Source organism: Ipomoea nil, unplaced genomic scaffold (assembly GCF_001879475.1).
Source record: "Ipomoea nil cultivar Tokyo-kokei standard unplaced genomic scaffold, Asagao_1.1 scaffold2159, whole genome shotgun sequence".
Classification (NCBI taxonomy): domain Eukaryota; kingdom Viridiplantae; phylum Streptophyta; class Magnoliopsida; order Solanales; family Convolvulaceae; genus Ipomoea; species Ipomoea nil.
In genome coordinates, this window is record NW_017618587.1 from 5000001 (window position 1) to 5017851 (window position 17851).

General features: G+C 36.8%; 3 protein-coding genes and 1 long non-coding RNA gene across 5 annotated transcripts in view; 1 reads left to right on the forward strand and 3 right to left on the reverse strand.

The window, feature by feature from the left end:
- LOC109149805 (U11/U12 small nuclear ribonucleoprotein 48 kDa protein) overlaps positions 1-4561 on the reverse strand; it is a 5016-nt gene extending 455 nt beyond the window's left edge. The window contains exons 1-5 of one of the 2 annotated variants that reach the window (XR_002049007.1): positions 3071-4561; positions 1948-2065; positions 1550-1657; positions 592-1353; positions 1-481 (exon numbers count right to left, since the gene is read on the reverse strand). The exon at positions 1-481 is cut by the window's left edge and continues 455 nt beyond it. Coding sequence is in view for 1 of the 2 variants with exons in the window: in XM_019297808.1 (XP_019153353.1) it covers positions 703-1353; positions 1550-1657; positions 1948-2065; positions 3071-4500 (2307 nt within the window). In the remaining variant the exon portion in view is untranslated. Of the gene's footprint in view, positions 1354-1549; positions 1658-1947; positions 2066-3070 lie in introns of both variants that reach the window. The other variant, XM_019297808.1, reaches the window with a different exon arrangement.
- A 6724-nt stretch (positions 4562-11285) lies between these two features.
- On the reverse strand, positions 11286-11655 carry LOC109149334. Its single transcript, XR_002048950.1, has 3 exons — positions 11637-11655; positions 11473-11556; positions 11286-11396 (listed from the first exon to the last, which is right to left on the reverse strand). It is a non-coding gene; the product is annotated as an uncharacterized LOC109149334 (long non-coding RNA).
- A 6-nt stretch (positions 11656-11661) lies between these two features.
- On the reverse strand, positions 11662-14629 carry LOC109149253. Its single transcript, XM_019296911.1, has 3 exons — positions 14561-14629; positions 11724-14122; positions 11662-11670 (listed from the first exon to the last, which is right to left on the reverse strand). Exons 1-3 carry the CDS (start codon positions 14601-14603, stop codon positions 11662-11664), a joined length of 2451 nt encoding a protein of 816 aa, XP_019152456.1. The 5' UTR covers positions 14604-14629.
- Positions 14630-15980: 1351 nt separating this feature from the next.
- On the forward strand, positions 15981-16694 carry LOC109149254 (dehydration-responsive element-binding protein 2D-like). The gene has a single exon (XM_019296912.1). It carries the CDS (start codon positions 15981-15983, stop codon positions 16692-16694), a length of 714 nt encoding a protein of 237 aa, XP_019152457.1.
- The last annotated feature ends 1157 nt before the right edge of the window (positions 16695-17851 follow it).

The following is a 17851-nucleotide window of genomic DNA, read 5'->3' on the forward strand; positions in this document are numbered from 1 at the left end:
TGCTTCAAATGCTCACTTGTTCAAACTAAGAGACTATGTAAGATTGTCAGGGGTTAGAAGAAAGAAGAGTGATTAAAATAAAAGCATTATTGTGTTTTATTTTGAACTTTCCCTAGAAGACTTAGAAGTCGTACCAGAAAAGTCATGCATCAATGCCCAGGTATGGGCTTTAGTGTGTGTTACTGCATAGTTTTAAAAGTTTTGCATTGTTTATATTCTCAGAGAAACCCAGTCAGAGATCTGTTCAAGTAGAGAATCTAGGAGTACTAGTTAATTAAATCCTAAAGTAACTGGCCATGCCAAATCAGTATATAAAAGCAACTCACAAAAAAAAAAAAAAGACAGAAATCTCCTTTTTGGGAAGAGAAGGTAACAATGAAAAGAAACTTACCTATAAGCAATAATAGAATAATCATTTTAAGGATACAGAGGAGGATACAGATGTAGATGAAACTGCAGAAACCTGTTTGTTTCACTTCTACTGCGAGTTTTCAAGAGAAAACGGGCCAAAGAAAGAATGATATTAGTTTTATCTCTGAAAAAGAACGATTATAAGAGGTATTCAGGACAATTCCTGCCATAATTACTTACCCCACTGGAGGAAGAACCACTCAGACTTCAACAATCTTAATCTTAACTTTTTGTGGAAACCAGTCTCATCATAACAGCAAATGATCTCATCCAGCCAACTTACCATGACAGTTAGACGTTATCTTCGTAGATATCATGAGATTCTGAAGGATTATATCTGTCCTCGAACTCATTGCACAAAGCAGAACCTGATCTACGATCCTGGTATGTTTCCCTTCGCCTCCGTTTTCCAGGGTCTAAATTACGCTCAATTCTCTCTCTGTGAGGACTCTTACGATCATGTGATTTTTGGTGTTTTCTACTGGAGCTGTGAGAAAAATCTTCTTTATACGCTTCTTGATCATCATGCTTCCTCCGTACACTTGCTTGTTTGCTTGTATAGGTACTGCTTTGTAGCCTGTCTGGGCTTCTAGAATAATCCCGCCTGCTACGCCCATTTTTCCCAACACTTCTATCTGCAACTACAGTTCCATGAGAGTGATGAGATCTATCTCGAGTGCTCTCTTTGGAAGAGTCATCTCTGAAGTCTGATGATTGGGCTTCTCTATGAGAATGCAATCCTTTCATATAGTGATGTGACTGCTCCCTCATTAAAGATGAGTCCACTTTATTTTTAATGGACTTTGCATCATCTCTGTAAAGGCCTTGCATTGAAGAATTCCCTGAGATAGAAGCTTGTGCCTCTTCTCCTTTTGTTAAACAATCAACTCCACCTGCTTGCCTAATATCCTCCATGTATTCCTCTATTATATCCCTCATAACCTAACAGATATGGGTATAACCCACAGGAAATGAATTCATGAGAATAGAGCAAAGGAATTAGACAAATTAAGATGCACAAACAAGAGGAAGTTCAGTAGCTTAATGCAGGACAAGTAGCCATTGGTAATTTTGGCATGAGACTTCAAACTTTGTTTCTCTATAACAACAGGAACAGTGGTGTGAAATCAAGTATTACCTGGGTAGTTGATCGCTTCACTTTCTTGCCACGATATGACATTCGTCTGCGCTTGTAATCCCTTTCCTCAGCTAACAATTCCTCTCTTGTCTTCATTTTATTTGTTTCCTGGTAATAACGAGAAGAATGAAATTAGAAAAAAGAGTGATGTACGCTCTACACCGTCACACACTCCTTTATAATTTCTAGTAGTGGTGCAGTTTCCATATCTAAAAGAAAATAAATAAATAACTAGGGAAGCAAAATCCTGACTTTTCTAATTACTTTAGTGCTCTATTATGCATTGCCTTGTGTTTTTCTCATCTTACGTGTGGGGTGGAGGTTTGATTTGGAAAGAATGAAAAGTTGCAGTCAATAGTTTACCCATACAATTTACAAGTAACATGGCAATCGCCTACCTGATTATTATGCGACCGCTGCCAAAGAAGCCCATCATGGTCAATTACAGCTTTATAGTTGGGCCGTTTCTGCCTCTCCTCATCTGCTGTCTTTGCCACATATGCATGCTCCACATTTCTAAAGGATAATTTGATTACATGTTATTATCTTATATAATGCAAAAGATTTAGCTATTTGCTCAACATCATGAATAACTAACCATAAGAAAAGAATAGCACATTGCAAATGTTAATGTACATTAGGGAAAAAAGTAACCCAACTGTTGTCAGATTATCAAAATACAGTCAGAATGGTAACACAGAGTTCTTGTCACCGTTAACCAAATTCACTGAAAAAGAGAGATAAGCTAGATTCTAGAGATCATTATTCTTCTTGTCAATTGTTAAGAGTCCCACATTGATAAAAAATAAGGGTGAACATATGGGTTTATAAGGCCATGGGTTAGACTAGTTAATTGATTGATTCAGTCTTTTAGTGTGGTTTGGCCTATATGCCTAATCTTAGATTATAACATGGTAGAGCTTGTTTGGTCCACTCATGCGCATTATAGCCTAGTCGAGTGACCCAAGCCCAATCTTAGATTATAACATCAAAGGTGTAAGAAAAAATTAGAGAATTCATTTGGCTTTCTGCTTTTGCTATTCCGGTTTTATTGGTCCCAACCCAAGGTGGATAAGTTTATTACTCCAAACAAGCTTAATCCACAGGACTAAGAAAAATGCCTCCTCTGAGATGCTGAACATTTGAAATAAATGCTATTGCAATATCTCCTAAGTTGAGAGTGCATTTAACCCTGTAGTATTGTCATTATGAAAGGGTGCACATAACATTATCCCCAACTACTTTGACACAAAACCACCCCACTAGTCCATGGAAAAGTAGATAAAAGAAACAAAGAGACAGAGCAGAGATCATTGACGATTGCCAGTTCCTACCAATGTGTAAGCGCAAAGAAATACGGAACCAAAATATAAGATAATGCAAGCAAATGTCTAAAGCAAGTCCAAATCTAAGTACTCCTAATTCATGCATACCATCATTTCCACACATAATCTGATGCATAATGCCATTGCAATAAAATGTTATGAAATCACCAAGCTATAAACACGGATGTGAATATACCGTTGGGATACAGAAACTGGCCACGTGTCCTGCAGCTTTCTGATCTTTCCTTCGAGTATTGATCTTTCGTGCAATGCAGCAACAGCTGCTGCTACTTGAGAAACAGAAACCATGCTTTTACTGAGTGTTCCACCTTCTACATCATTTCCATTGTTCTCCTTTCTACTTTCATGTGATTTACTACTTTCCAGTGGCTCCTCATGTTCTTTGTTGACTTCATTTAATTCTCGTAACAGTGTAGCTTGTTGAAGTCCAGAAAAAAAAGAGGATGATTTCAATGCATAATCCAAGATGCATTGCCTTAGAATGTTGATTGCAAATAACCTTCCATTCATTTCACCATACAATACAGATAGCTGGGACGCTAACCACATCAATACTCGAACTAAGATGGGGCATTCAAGCCTCCGATCACTCGAAACTGATTCCTTATCCCCTTCTTGTTTCCCAGGCGCATTAGCTAACCCAACAGATTCACTAACAATAGCTTTCAAACACAGCTTACACAACAGAACTATATGATTGCTCATTGCCTCATCAATCACTACACCATACTTAGGTGAATTGGCAATCAACCATGATGGCAAAGAACACAAACTACTCATTTCTAACCGCAGTATAGCCCGGAGGATTCTATACGAATAGCTGCAAGGATAATCATTCCATGAATGAACTTCAACCCTAATGGCGTATATTTCAGAAGGAAGAAGCTGAGTACGGCTAACATGAAACTCCTTCAGATCTATAATACAGTTTTCCTGGGAATTGGAACAATGAGACAATAAGAAACCGGGCAAAATGAGCATTGGAGGGGACGGATCCTTGCCAGGGAAGCTTACAACTCCGGGGCAATTAGAGTAGAAGAAACTATCCTGGTCGTGATCGAAGTAGCTTTCGAGAGAGAAGCATAGCTCGGCTTGGGGATCGTGAAGAGGATGAGTGAATTGGACATCGTTGCCCTGAGCAGAGGAGCGGAGGGTATGGGGGTAGCGGCGGGACTGAATTAGAGAATCCAAGGAAGCAGATGAAGAGGAAGGCAGGCAATGGAGAGTGTGGCGGAATAGCGAGGGAGGGGGGAGACGGTGAGTAGGGTTGAAAGGGCAAGGGACGAGAGTAGTCGGAGGAGAGGGAGCGGACGTGGCCGGGAGTATACTGGAGAGAGAATCGAGAGTGGTTTGAGATAGGCGGAGGAGAGAAGTGAGGGCGGAGAGGGCGGCGGGGATATCAGACGCCGCCGCGGCGGTGGGAGGGATGTGGAAGCCGGGAGAGAAGAAAATGCGAGGTGCGGAATTGGTGGCCTGCGGCGGGGGGTTAAAGCCTGTAGAGGACGGTGGTGCCGGTGGCAGCAGATGAAAGCTTGCAGAGGGCGCCGGCGCCGGCACCGGCGGTGGCTGCAGCGGAGGAGGACGCAGAGGCGCAGAAGGGTTCATCTTTCCCCTTTCGACTGCAAGCGTGATGCTTCGTGACTAGTTCTATGGCTGAAAAAATAAAAATACACGAATAGTAGCGTAGTAGGACTCGGATGAAAGTATTCTAAAATGTAAACACTTCAAGTGCAATATCAGGAAGAAGAGGGGTAAATTTTAAAACAGTTCCTTTTTTCAAGAAAATATAACTATATTAAATACCATCCAACATAAGATGAGATCATTGCAAAGGAAAGGGGGAAAGATAAGCATAAAACCTAGATTAAATATAGAAAAATTAAAAATTAAAATTGAATTATAATTTTTAATTTGGGCTACACTCGTCGTATGATACTCAATAGTGCAAAAGATAAATAAAATAATAAAATCTACAATTAGAATTCATGTCGACGCAAAAAGTACTCATATTCACAAAATCAATAATAATTTGTTGAATAAGTTGTTGTAGGGCTTAATCTCATTTTGTTTGCCCGCTTACGACTTTATAAGGGATTTAGGTCAAAATTTGATTAGTTAGGGAGCTCAATTATACAATTTATTTTGTTTACGAAGCTTATTATGCTCCAACTATTGTACATAGACTACATATGCACTGACCCACACAAACTAGATTATAAGCACACTCAACAATATATACTATACCATTCATCTAACTTTTTTTGTTTATTAATCTTTCGTACAATCGTGTCTCAAATTTTCATCAAAAACTTAATTTCGGTGGGAACAAAAGTTTCATGATGATTAGCGTTAAATGTAATATTTGAAAGAATATATGAAGTGGACAAGAGTTGGGGGGCCTTCACTTTAATCTAGTTTAGGCAATTAAGGAATTGTTATAGTGTAATCGAGTTTGTTTCATGTATAAAATATATTTATTATGAAGCTAATAGATTTACAGATTAGATGACATTAGAATTGTATGTTCATTATTCAGCTGATTTGTAAGTATTTTATACTCTAATTTGCCCAAAGTAATGTCTTTATTATAACATGCTTTTGAAGATGGTATAGATGTTCACTTCTCAAGATTTATGTGACTTACTTTGCTTCTCTTCTCCCTCATGTTAAATTTAACCCCAAAAAGAAATGTCAATAACAAGTATGACACAAAATTCAAGCAAAAACTTACAAATTTAGACAAATTTTCATAACTATTCATCACTTTGAGCACTTAAAGTGCGTTTAGATACCCAGAAAATGACTTATGAAAAATATTTTTTGGGTTTTCCGTATTTGGTAAGAGGGAGGAAAATAAGGTCAACAGAAAATGATGTTATAGTCAACGGAAAATAAATATGTTTTGGGGGAAAATGACTTCTCTTTTTTGGAGGAAGTCATTTTTCAATTTCCATACTTAGTATGTATAGTATATAGTTTGTGTGTGATATAGGTACACTATATATATATATATATATATATATATATATATATATATATATATATATATATATATATATATATATATATATTAGAATTTCAGAGCACTGAAATCATCTTGGAAGATATATATATAGCAACAGACACCAATACTATAAGGTTCAAATATCAAGCTAAGCTAGCTACTTTTGCTACCTGTCAACCTCTAACCTCCCACCGTTAACATGGCCAGCGCTCAGATCGATCAAAAGTTGATATACATCTCTGATTTAACATTTAACTTTTGAAAACTTATTATTATTTTGTAGTAGCTTAATTATATTTTTTGTCTTATAATTGTTCTTCATGCATTTCCTCTATCTTTTTATTGCTTGTAACCCCATTTTGTAGTCTGTATTTAAACTTGATTTGAACATTAATAATATCATCGGTTGATACAAATTCTATCGTTCTAACATGACGTACCCTAGAAAAAAAAAAAAAAAGACCAATCAAGTAGCAATTCATATCAATTAGATGACATAACGGAATTATGAAGGCCTTGTTAAATAAGGCTGCTAGCTGTTAGCTGATTGGGTTAATTAGATAGTATAACTAGTTGATAATAACATTAACTGATTGTAGAAAGGTGTTTGGTAATTAGCGATTAGCTGATACCTGTTTGGTATAATTTATTTTCTAAAAAAATTAATTGAAACAGTTGTTTTGAGTAGCTATTTGAATTTTAGCATTTTGAAGTACAATTTGTGATAAGTCAATCTAATTGACCTATAGACTAACTATTTTACAAACAGTGATAAGTGGGTCTAATTTGATTTAGAATAAGTGGTAGATTTGCAATTCACTTCCCGGACCTCAATCTCCCGATCGATTGAGCACTCCAAAGTAGTGGCCCTCGGGTGACGTAAGCATGACCTAAGTATTGGAGTCATGACCTGGATGAATTTGACCATGTATGTTCTGAAGATTTGGGGTGACGTAAGCAGTTACGTTACTCTTTCTATATTTGGGGTCACGGGTGCAATTCCTTTACAACTTAGTCAAGTAATAATGTACTATACATTAAAAGGAGAACTCATCATGATATATGACAATTTTTATTTTGCGTTCAAACACGTTTTTTGTTCCCAAAAAATAAAAATAAAAAAATCTCAAAACTCTTTGAGATCATTGTTGCAATTTAAAAAGTTTTTGAATGCATTTCTTAAAAATAAACGCATTTTAAGACTTATTAAGGGACGTTTGGTTCACGAAATGTTAGATTACCTTATGAAATGTTAGATTGCTGGAAATGTTAGATTTCTGTGTTTGGTTTAAAACTAAGATATGTAAATAAAACAATGGTAATAAGATAAATTGATTAAAACGTCCAAAACCCAACATTAGTAATAAGACAAAGGGAATGTGAGATTACCTAAGAAATTGGAGGGTATCTCACATTCCTTTCCAATAGCTAAAAATTTAATGCGAAGGTTATCTGACATTCTCTGGAAAAATTACATAACCTGAACCAAACATGATATATAATCTTATATTACCAAACAAATATAACATTGGTTATCTTATATAACATGAAGCAAACACCCCCTTAAGAGTAATATTATATGAATTTTAATTTTTCTTTTAAAGTTTACTCACTTATAGGTGAAAAGTAGCATTTGTACGAAATAGGTCATTCCTGTATTTTGTATATAAAAAAAAAATCTCTGTTTTTACCGTAGCATATTATCAACTAGTCAAATTCACTAATTCCATTAGTTAAAAACTATATATTTACTAAATACCCCATTATAAATGATAATAATTGATATACTAATCAACAAAATTCAAATTAACAATTTGTATAAGTGTGAATGAGATAGTACATACGAGTCTCCTCCTCTGCTTATTCAGATGCCTGAAAAAAGATATAGATATAGATAGATATATGAGGCGTGATGGTTTGGAAAAGATAATAAAAAAAGGGAGTCGTGGGTGATTGTGAAAGGCTCTTGAAGGGAGACATGCAATAAAGAAGCTAAGCCAACTTCCACAGTTTGGGGATAGAAGGAATAATAATATATATATACACACACACAATGTAACTACACCTGGCTCTTAAAGACTCTACCTACGTGACACTTAATTGATGCATTACTATACAATTCAACCACCTTAGTCCTTAGTCCTTAGCTGCTATATATACTTTACGCCGCCGCCGGCCTCCACCAACGCCGCACGTACACTTTAATTTCTCTGATCTGATCTGCTGCAATAACCCCCACTACCCTCCCTAGCTACCACCTTCATATATGCATGCATGTTAGTTCTTTTCTGATCTCTTCCTTACAATATTAATAATTATCCACTTTCTATCCATGCATTGATTCCATTCCCACAATACTGCACGAATATCAACGCTGCTGTAGTGTTTGTAGTTTTGGTAAAGATGATACATTGGATGAGGTTCCATGTTACATACATTGAACCTACCTGCTAGCTACCCACTTCCATCAATTCACTATTATATAATATAATATAATATAATATAATATACTCCTCACCGATCAAATCCATGCCTGATAAGGTTGTCATCATATCATCATCCCAAGACAGTCTCGTTCAACTCTGATCTGCAGCAATTCACCAGTTGAATGGTATGATGTGGGACATCCTCAACAATCAAAAAGGCAAAAAATTATAATCTGGTAAATTCTGGTAGTTGATAAGTCAATTGTTAATATAACTGTAAATTAATAAAAAATTGACTTTCATAATATGTCATTAGAGTTAATACCCAAAATAGTCCTTCGACTATGTCGTAATTACCAATTTGGTCCTCGACTATCATTCTTACCCAATTAAGTCCTCAACTATACAATTTTTACCCAATTTAGTCCTTTGTCAATTTGACTGTTTGTTGACTGTCAAAAGTGGAAATAAAGTGGTAATTTTACAAGTTTCTCCTTCCTCCTCATTTAGCAGCGCCAAACCATGTAGCAATAAGCTCCGGTTGGGTTCTAAACCTGTCAGTATTGAAGTAGTGGTTATGCATCGGATAGCCCATAAATTTGATTTCCAACGATTTTTTGACGATCGAAATCTGATCGGAGTGTATTGCTGCATGGTTTGGCGCTGCTAAATGGAGAGGAAGGAGAAATCTTGTAAAATTATAATTTTATCCCGACTTTTGGCAGTCAACAAACAGTCAAATTAATACAGAGGACTAAATTGGGTAAGAATTGTATAGTTGAGGACTAAATTGGGTAAGAATTGTATAGTTGAGGACTTAATTGAGTAAAAGTTACATAGTTGAGGACTTAATTGGGTAAGAATGGTAGTTGAGGACCAAATTGGTAATTATGACATAGTCGAGGGACCATTTTGGGTATTAACTCTATGTCATTATGTTAATGAGGTTTAGATCAGAGTATTATCTAGGCTATCTGTACACATGATTAAAAGTGTTTGAGGTATCTTTTTCATATATCGGAGAGGTTTTGATAGAAATAAAAACAAACAATTATAATCTAGTAAATTTAGGTAGTTGGTAAGTCAATTATTAATATAATCACTGTAAAATAAAAATTTTGACTTTCATAATATGTCAGAGTTTTTACCCATTTTGGTCCCTTGACTATGGCTCATTCTCAATTTTGCATTCCGACTAATAATTTAACCCAATGTGGTCCCTTGACTTTTGAAGATTTCCCCAAATCAGTCCTCCGTTACATTTTCCATCTTCTAAGCGTTAAGTAGGAGGTCATTTTAGTCCATTCAACCCCACTGCGCCTTCCCCAACTGCCGTTTCCCTCTACATATTCGTTTCTTCACAGCTGAGCCAAAAATACACCAAGAACCCTAGATTACGATTGATTTCTTCTTCCTCTCTTGCGTACGATGTCAACACAGTGGAGGCAAAACACCAAGGTTTCTTATTCATCGTCATCATCTTCTCCAAGACAGAGGTATCACTACGGCGATGCAATCCCTACCCGTATATGCAATTGTGGCAGCGAATGGAGCATTCAGACCTCTTGGAGTAGCGAAAATCCCGGGCGGAGGTTTTGGGTTTGTGTAAGGAGCATTTCAGGTTCAATTTTTTGTTACAAATTTCTCAATTATGACTTGTTGTAAGAATTTTGGAATTTGTCGATAGGATGGTGTCGGATGTGGATTCAAGGAATGGTTTGATCCTCCCATGTGTTCACGTGCGAAGAAGATTATTCCCGGCTTATTAAGAAGCATGAATAGAAAAGATGAGGAGATTGAGAGGTTAAAAGCAATGGCAGTGCCCTCTGTTGGTCGTGGAAGTACTTGTAATTGTAATTGTAATTGTGGCAAAAAAGGAGGCTTTTGGTTTAGGATTAAATCGTTTGTAGTAATTGTTGTAGCAATTAGTATGGTTTACTTGTACCACAAAGCTGTTGAAACTGGGAGTAATAGGTGTAGACTCCCTATAGCATGAGGTGTACTTTGTTTGTTGTGGCACTTGTTTATGAATGGATGTTTAGTTTGCTGGAATTGAGTTTAGTTTGCTGGAATTGTGTTTAGTTTTTACAATGCAAATGAAACTCGAACTGATTTAGGCTACTGGAAATTAAACTGGAACTGCAATATGCAACTGGAAAATGTAAACAAACTGCAAATTAAACTGGAAAATGTGAACAACTAAATGAAACTGGAAATGTAAACCAAAAGCAACTGGAACTATAAACTGGATATGTAAACTTGAACTGGAAATTAGCAAAATGATAAACTTCATTCATGGTAGAGTATTCAAAAAACAGAAGCTTTACAATGCTAAACCCACAAGCAGTTTGCATTATCCAAAACCACTACAATTACACCCATCAAAAGACAATGCTAAATGGAGTATTACCCACAATCAGTTTGCATTATCAAAAACAAGTACAATTAGAACAATCCAAAACAACTACAAACAGTTTTCACAGAATTTGAAGGCCTCAATCAATCTCGATTGGTTCAGAGGCTGTGTTCTTGAATTTCGTAGTCAAAGTAGATGAAGACCTTGTTTTGTACTTCCTCCCTGTAGGCTGAGCAACTTTTTGTTTTTTCTTTGTTAAACCAAGGGTCTTTTGCCTTCGTAGAGGGGCAGGTGGAGGTGCAGTACTAACTTGCCCTTGTGGTTGAGTAACAACTTGCTCTTGTGGTTGAGTAACAAGTTGTTCTTGTGGTTGAGTAACTTCCTCTTGAGGTTGAGTAACTTCCTCTTGAACAGTAGGTAATGGCATCTCTTCATGTGCTTCAACCTCAATCTCTACTTGGTAATCATGTTGAACTAACTCTGAGCTTGCATCTTGAATAGGAATCTGTATGAAAGTAATCATGTTAGGTAAAACAAGCATTTTGTATGAAAGGTATGTTACTAATTTAACACTTACATCAAACATGGCTGTTGGTAAATCAAACATGGCTGCTGGTACATCAACCTCATATGCTCTTGCTTCTTGATTTGTTCTGCTGCTTTGTGGTTGAGTGCTGCTTTGTGGCTGAGGGTTTCTTTGTGGCTGAGGGTTTCTCTACAAACATAAAACAATATAAGCAAATGTAATACATGGAAAGAATTATACCTAAAACTAGAATGTAATGTAATACTTCTACTCTAGCTTCTTGATTTGTTCTGTTGCGTTGTGGCTGGTTTCTTTGTGCCTGAGGATTTCTTTGTGGCTGAGGGTTTCTCTACAACAGTAACAACTTACAGGTTAATGTAATACAAGGGAAAAATTACAAGTACAACTAGAATGTAAGAGTTTACTTACAGGTTTCATTGGGCATCTCCTACTATTATGGCCTCTTTGTTTACAGAATGTGCAATGTAATACCACATGACTTCTAGACATATGGACGCCATCATTTGTGATTTTCTTTTTTCCCTTGTCTTCATCAGCTCCTCTCAACCTCAGTTTCCTTGGCCTCCCAGGTTTTGATTTGTATTCAGGTGGCAAGGGTGGTTCTAAATGAGAATGAGGCCACTCTTTTGGTCCAGCCATTGGATTAATGCCTAATTCATACACCTTCAAGTATGTTTCAACACTGTAGCAGTTATGTACATAGTCTAGGACATTGTGTCTCTTCATCCAGATTGCACAAATGCCATGTCTGCAAGGGAGTCCAGTCAATTCCCATTTTCTGCATGAGCATGTTCTTCTGGCCAAATCTACTTTGTGTTGCTCCCCTGTATGCAGTCTTTTGACTTCAAATAGATTTAACCCACACTGTATGGGTATATATCCTCCTGCATATTTCTCTTCTTCTGCAATCTTTTTAACAATGTTAGGACAAATCACTGAAGTCCACCCAGATGCCTCTTCTTTATTTTTAAAAAATCTTGTCATCAGAATAGTCCTAAGCATCTCAAGGCAGCTTATCAATGGCATTTCCCTAGCCTTAACTATCATTGCATTGAAGCACTCACTGACATTGTTTACTAACATATCACATAGTGCAGAACCAGTAAAATGTGACCTGGACCATTCAGATGGATGTTTGTCTCCCAACCAAGCAAAAGCATCAATATCAAGGTCTTTGATCTTCCTCATTGACTCTTTAAAAGAGTTTACTGTGGTGGCTCTTGCTGCTGACCATAGTGCATTCTTCAGTGCATTACCATGAAAACCAGCAACCTTCATGTTAGCATATAAGTGTCTAACACAGAACCTATGCACCACATTTTCTAGTTCTGAGCTAAAAGCAGGCAGCAGCCCCTTCTGCTTGTCTGAAATGAAGGTGTATTCATGTTCATGGGCCTCATCAATTCCCAAATCAAACTTCAGTAGTGCTAAGAACCAAGTCCATGATTGCTTGTTTTCACCCTCAACTATTGCATAGGCAAGTGGGAAGATCCCATCATTGGGATCCATGGCAGTTGCAGTCAACAAATAACCACCATACTTTGATCTCAAATGGCAACCATCAACCCCTATAATCTTTCTGCAATGTAGGAAACCCTTCATACAAGCCTCCCAACATATATACCATCTTAGAAATCTAGATTTTCCTCCTGCTTCTACAGTCTCACTCATCTTCACAATTGAACGAGATCTTGGATTTGATCTTTCAATCTCCAAGTAATAATTCCAAAACTTTTTGAAATACTGTTCAAGCTCACCATTAATATCAGCTCTAGCCATTGTCATTGCCTTATAAGCAACCTTAGAGGTGATATGGAAGTGGTCATCAGTAGCCACTCTCTCCCTGAACTCACTGACTCTCCATGTTGAATTACTGCCTATGTCTTTTTTCCACCTCTTAGCTAGTCTGCTTGACCTTACAGATGAATTCTCCCACACCCAAGAGCAGCCATCATGAGTGTCATTGAATGAAGTAACCCTCCAGCAGTTCACATCCTTAATCCATCTCAGAGTTATTGACCATGGACAACCAATTTTCTTGCACTTCACAATACATCTTACCTTGTCATTCTTTTCAAACTTTATATCTTTCCCTTCTTTGAATGCATAACTCACTATGGCATCCTTAAAATCTTTTTTTTCTGCAAATGTCATTCCAATAGTGAAAGTGGGGTTCTCCATGTCACAACTTCTAAACTTTGGCCAAATGTCATCCTCTACTTCCTCATCACTTCCATGAGGTGTCTCATCATCAGAAAAGTTCACTTGGATATTCATTTTATCATTTTCAGATTTCACATCTGGCACAGTAGTGGTTGGTCCTAACCCATGGTATTCTACATTGGGATCTACTGCTTTTTCAAAATGAATATCATCCTCACCTAGACTACGCAATTCTTCTTCACCATCATCTTCATAGTCAGGATCTTCTTCCACTTCAACCTCACCATGAGCTTCATAATCAGAATATTCTCCTACTTCAACCTCACCCTGAGCTTCATAATCAGGATCTTCTCCAACATCAACCTCAACCTGAGCTTCATAATCATATTCTTCTCCCACTTCAACATCAGTCTCAGCTTCATAATTTAACCCTCCAATGTTGATCCACACTTCTACTTCCCTTTCCTTATCACTAAAATCAATTAAATCCCAGGCTTCACTATCTGAAATGACCTCAATTAAACCTTCACCCACAACAGTATATACCTTACATTCACTCACTGTGTAGCCTAACTCTATGACTGTGTCTTGTAAAGCCATAAACCCCCATTCATCAACATCCATGTAGTCAAAATAATCTACATGACCTCCCACATATGTTACTGGCTCACTCATTAATATTTTACCACCATGCTTGAGCTTAAGTGTAAATCTATTTTCATCAATGTCATCTGAATGATTACAAAAATAAATTATAACACACAGAAACTATAAACATGGATTATAAAACACATATACAATAGATAAGACTTGCAGTTCAATAAACAACAACAAAAAATCAACACAATGGTCCCCACACACTATATTTTACAAACAGAGACCAAACACTGCTCTCCAGTGGTCCCCCCCAGCACCCTATTATGCAAACATTTATACAGTTGACCCAACAAAAAAGACAAACACATATTTCTATATATTCTGTCTGATGGTCCCCTCCACAACCCATCTTTAATCAACCATATATACGCCTCACATTCACACTCAGACAATGTAACCACATATACACTACTGAAAGTACATAGTAAAGGTGGAATACTACTGTAAACTTTGCAAAACACATGGAATAATTCAAAATGCAACACTGCACCCATAAATAAAAGTTTGCGTACCATATATTGGCAATGTAGCACTCCCAGACCTCCGGCGCCCCATCCAGACCTCCGGCGAGTCGTCGTAGTCTCCTTCTCCTTCGTCGATATTCTCCTTCGTCAATTTCGCGAATTTTAGATTCTAGGGTTTAAGGTTTTTGCTAATTGCATAAAAGGGGCAAACTGTGCGAATTTTAGGAGGGAAACGGCAGTTGGGGAAGGCGCGGTGGGGTTGAATGGACTAAAATGCCCTCCTACTTAACGCTTAGAAGATGGAAAATGTAACGGAGGACTGATTTGGGGAAATCTTCAAAAGTCAAGGGACCACATTGGGTTAAATTATTAGTCGGAATGCAAAATTGAGAATGAGCCATAGTCAAGGGACCAAAATGGGTAAAAACTCTAATATGTCATGTTAATGAGTTTCCGATCAGAGTATTGTCTAGGCTATCTGTACACATATAACAAGGATTGGAAGTGCTTGAAGTATCTCTTTCATGTATCAGAGAGGTTTTGATAGAAATAAAAACAAAAAATTATAATGTAGTAAATTCAGGTAGTTGGTAAGTCAATTATTAATATAACTGTAAAATAAAAATTTTGACTTTCATAATATGTCGTGTTAATTAATGAGTTTCCGATCAGGGTATTGTCTAGGCTATCTGTACACATATAATAGGGATTGAAAGTGTTTGAGGTATCTCTTTAATATTTTAAAGAGGTTTTGATAGAAGTAAAAACTACAAATTATAATCTAGTAAATTCATGTAGTTGGTAAGTCAATTGGTAATATAATTGTAAAATATAATAAAAAATTTGACTTTTATATAATATGTCGTGTTAATGAGTTTTAGATCAAAATATTATATACACTATTTGTACACACATATAGTGAAAGCGCTTGAGGTATCTCTTTCATATCTAAACAAGTTTTGATAGAAGTTTCTCTGTGTCTCATACTCTCATATAAATTTTGGCAAATGATATATAGTTGAGGATTATTAACATAGACTAATAATGTTTTTGTGAGACATAATTAGTTTCTTTTGGAGTGAGCTAAGTAAGCTGAATTTGTGTGTGTGTGTGTATATATATATATATATATATATATATATATATATATATATATATATATATATATATATATATATGTGTGTGTGTGTGTGTGTGTGTGTGTGTGTGTGTATACAATAATATATACATATGGATATATATGTAGCAAAAGCAAAGAAAGTGAAGACAATTAACGTAGGACGGTAAGCGGGAGACAATTGGGAAGCGGAGGTGAGGACACGTGGTGGAGTTCTCCAGTTGTAATATGGACAGGAGTCTCAGACTTCACACATGTCATTTCCCCCTCCATTATAAATCAGCATTCACATTAACGCTGCAACTTAACACTCATGCACGATCATATCACCTGAAACATCATATCATAACAATGGAAGAAAGTAGTGGAGACAGTACGATTAACGTTCGAGTTCCGATAGGCAAGGAAGGCGGCGCCGTTACCGGAAAACCCGCAAACACCGCGCCGCCGGTCAAGAAGTCCAACGTGGGCCGTTCGAGGAAAGGGTGCATGAGGGGGAAGGGCGGCCCGGAAAACGCGCTGTGTACTTTCCGGGGAGTCCGGCAGCGGACCTGGGGCAAATGGGTGGCCGAGATCCGCGAGCCCAACCGCGGGGCCCGAGTTTGGCTCGGAACGTTCAACACCTCCCTCGAGGCCGCCCGGGCCTACGACGACGCGGCCCGGAGACTATACGGGCCGTCCGCGAAGCTCAACCTCCTCGACGACACTTTTTCCTCGCTGTCGTCTTCCTCCCCCGGCTCCACCGGCGGCGCCGGATTCAACATCGGCGACGACCACTACCTGTCGTCCTCCCCCGGATCCTCCGCCACCGCCACCAGCGAAATGTCGGAGGGGAAGGAGTGGTACGCGGAGGAGTGCTCGGTGTTGGACGAAGCTTCCGTTTTCCGGGACCGCGACGGCAAGTATTTGCTGTGGGAGACGCCGGCGCCGAGCTTGCTAGACGAGGAACAGAATAGAGGATGGCCGGAGTTTCCGAAGGACAACAATGGATTCCATTGCGCCGACGGAACAGAGATCAATATTGATATGGGCGCAGGTGTGCGAGTTCCCCCATGGTCGTATTAACTAAGCTTATACATACGAGTAAGTCTTGTGACGTGTATATGTAAGTAAGTCTTTAGTTGGACTGTCCTACATAAGACAGTCTATATATAAGTCTTGTGTGATATTTTATATAAGATATTTATATATAAATCTTGTGTGAGACTTTTTCATGTTTGAGATCGACTCCACTAAGATGTTAGTACACTTTTTTAATGTGAGACGATCTTTATTTCTATATATTAATTACTAAAATGAAAAAAAAAAAATTACTCATTCTGTCATATTATCTGTCCTACTTACTATTTATTGATCAAACAAATTCTTTCTTCTTTGTTTATTTTGTTTAGTATCTTTTATTTATTTTTTGTTTAGTATCTTTTATTTATTTTTAAATTCGATTTTGTGTGTTTAATAATACTTTTAGTGTAGTTTCTAAATGTGTATTAATATTAAATTTAATATTATGAAAAATTGAATTAAAAATAACTTTATTCAAGTTTCGTTAATTGAACCAGACCAGACACATAAAATAGGACAGAAGAAGTATATATGATTATGCGAGTAGTTTTAGTAGGTGTGGTTACGCATAACACTATGTAAATTAAAGTTAAAGTAATAACTTGTGGACTAAGATATTATAATAATTTACGATTTCGCCCCGACCAGCCGCCAGCTTGCTTTTCTTATGTTGCTAGTTTTCTTTTATCCATGAATTTTACGTACTATATAGATGGTATATTTTTGTAAATAAAATAATAAATTTATTTTTTATTTATAAAAATATCATAATTTTTTAGCACTATTTACTCTATTAGTATTTATTCTATAATTTCTTTATCTAATGCAATTTAAAAAGTTCATATTTTATACTTTCTTTATCTAATGCACTTTAAAAAGTTAATATCCCAACATTAATGTTTGATCTTATGACTCTTCACATACTGTCATCAGAGTATAATGTATTTAATTAATTTTGTATTAGTTATAATAAATGACTAAAAACATTTTTTATTTTTTATTAGTTATAATAAACGACTAAAAACATTTTTTATTTATTTGGTGGCGCAGGATCTTTCTTTATCATATATTCTATTAGAATACAACCATTTCTATTAATTTAAGAATTTAAATTTGCATTTTCAGGATTTTTAAAAACAAATCGTTGGAATTTTTTTTCT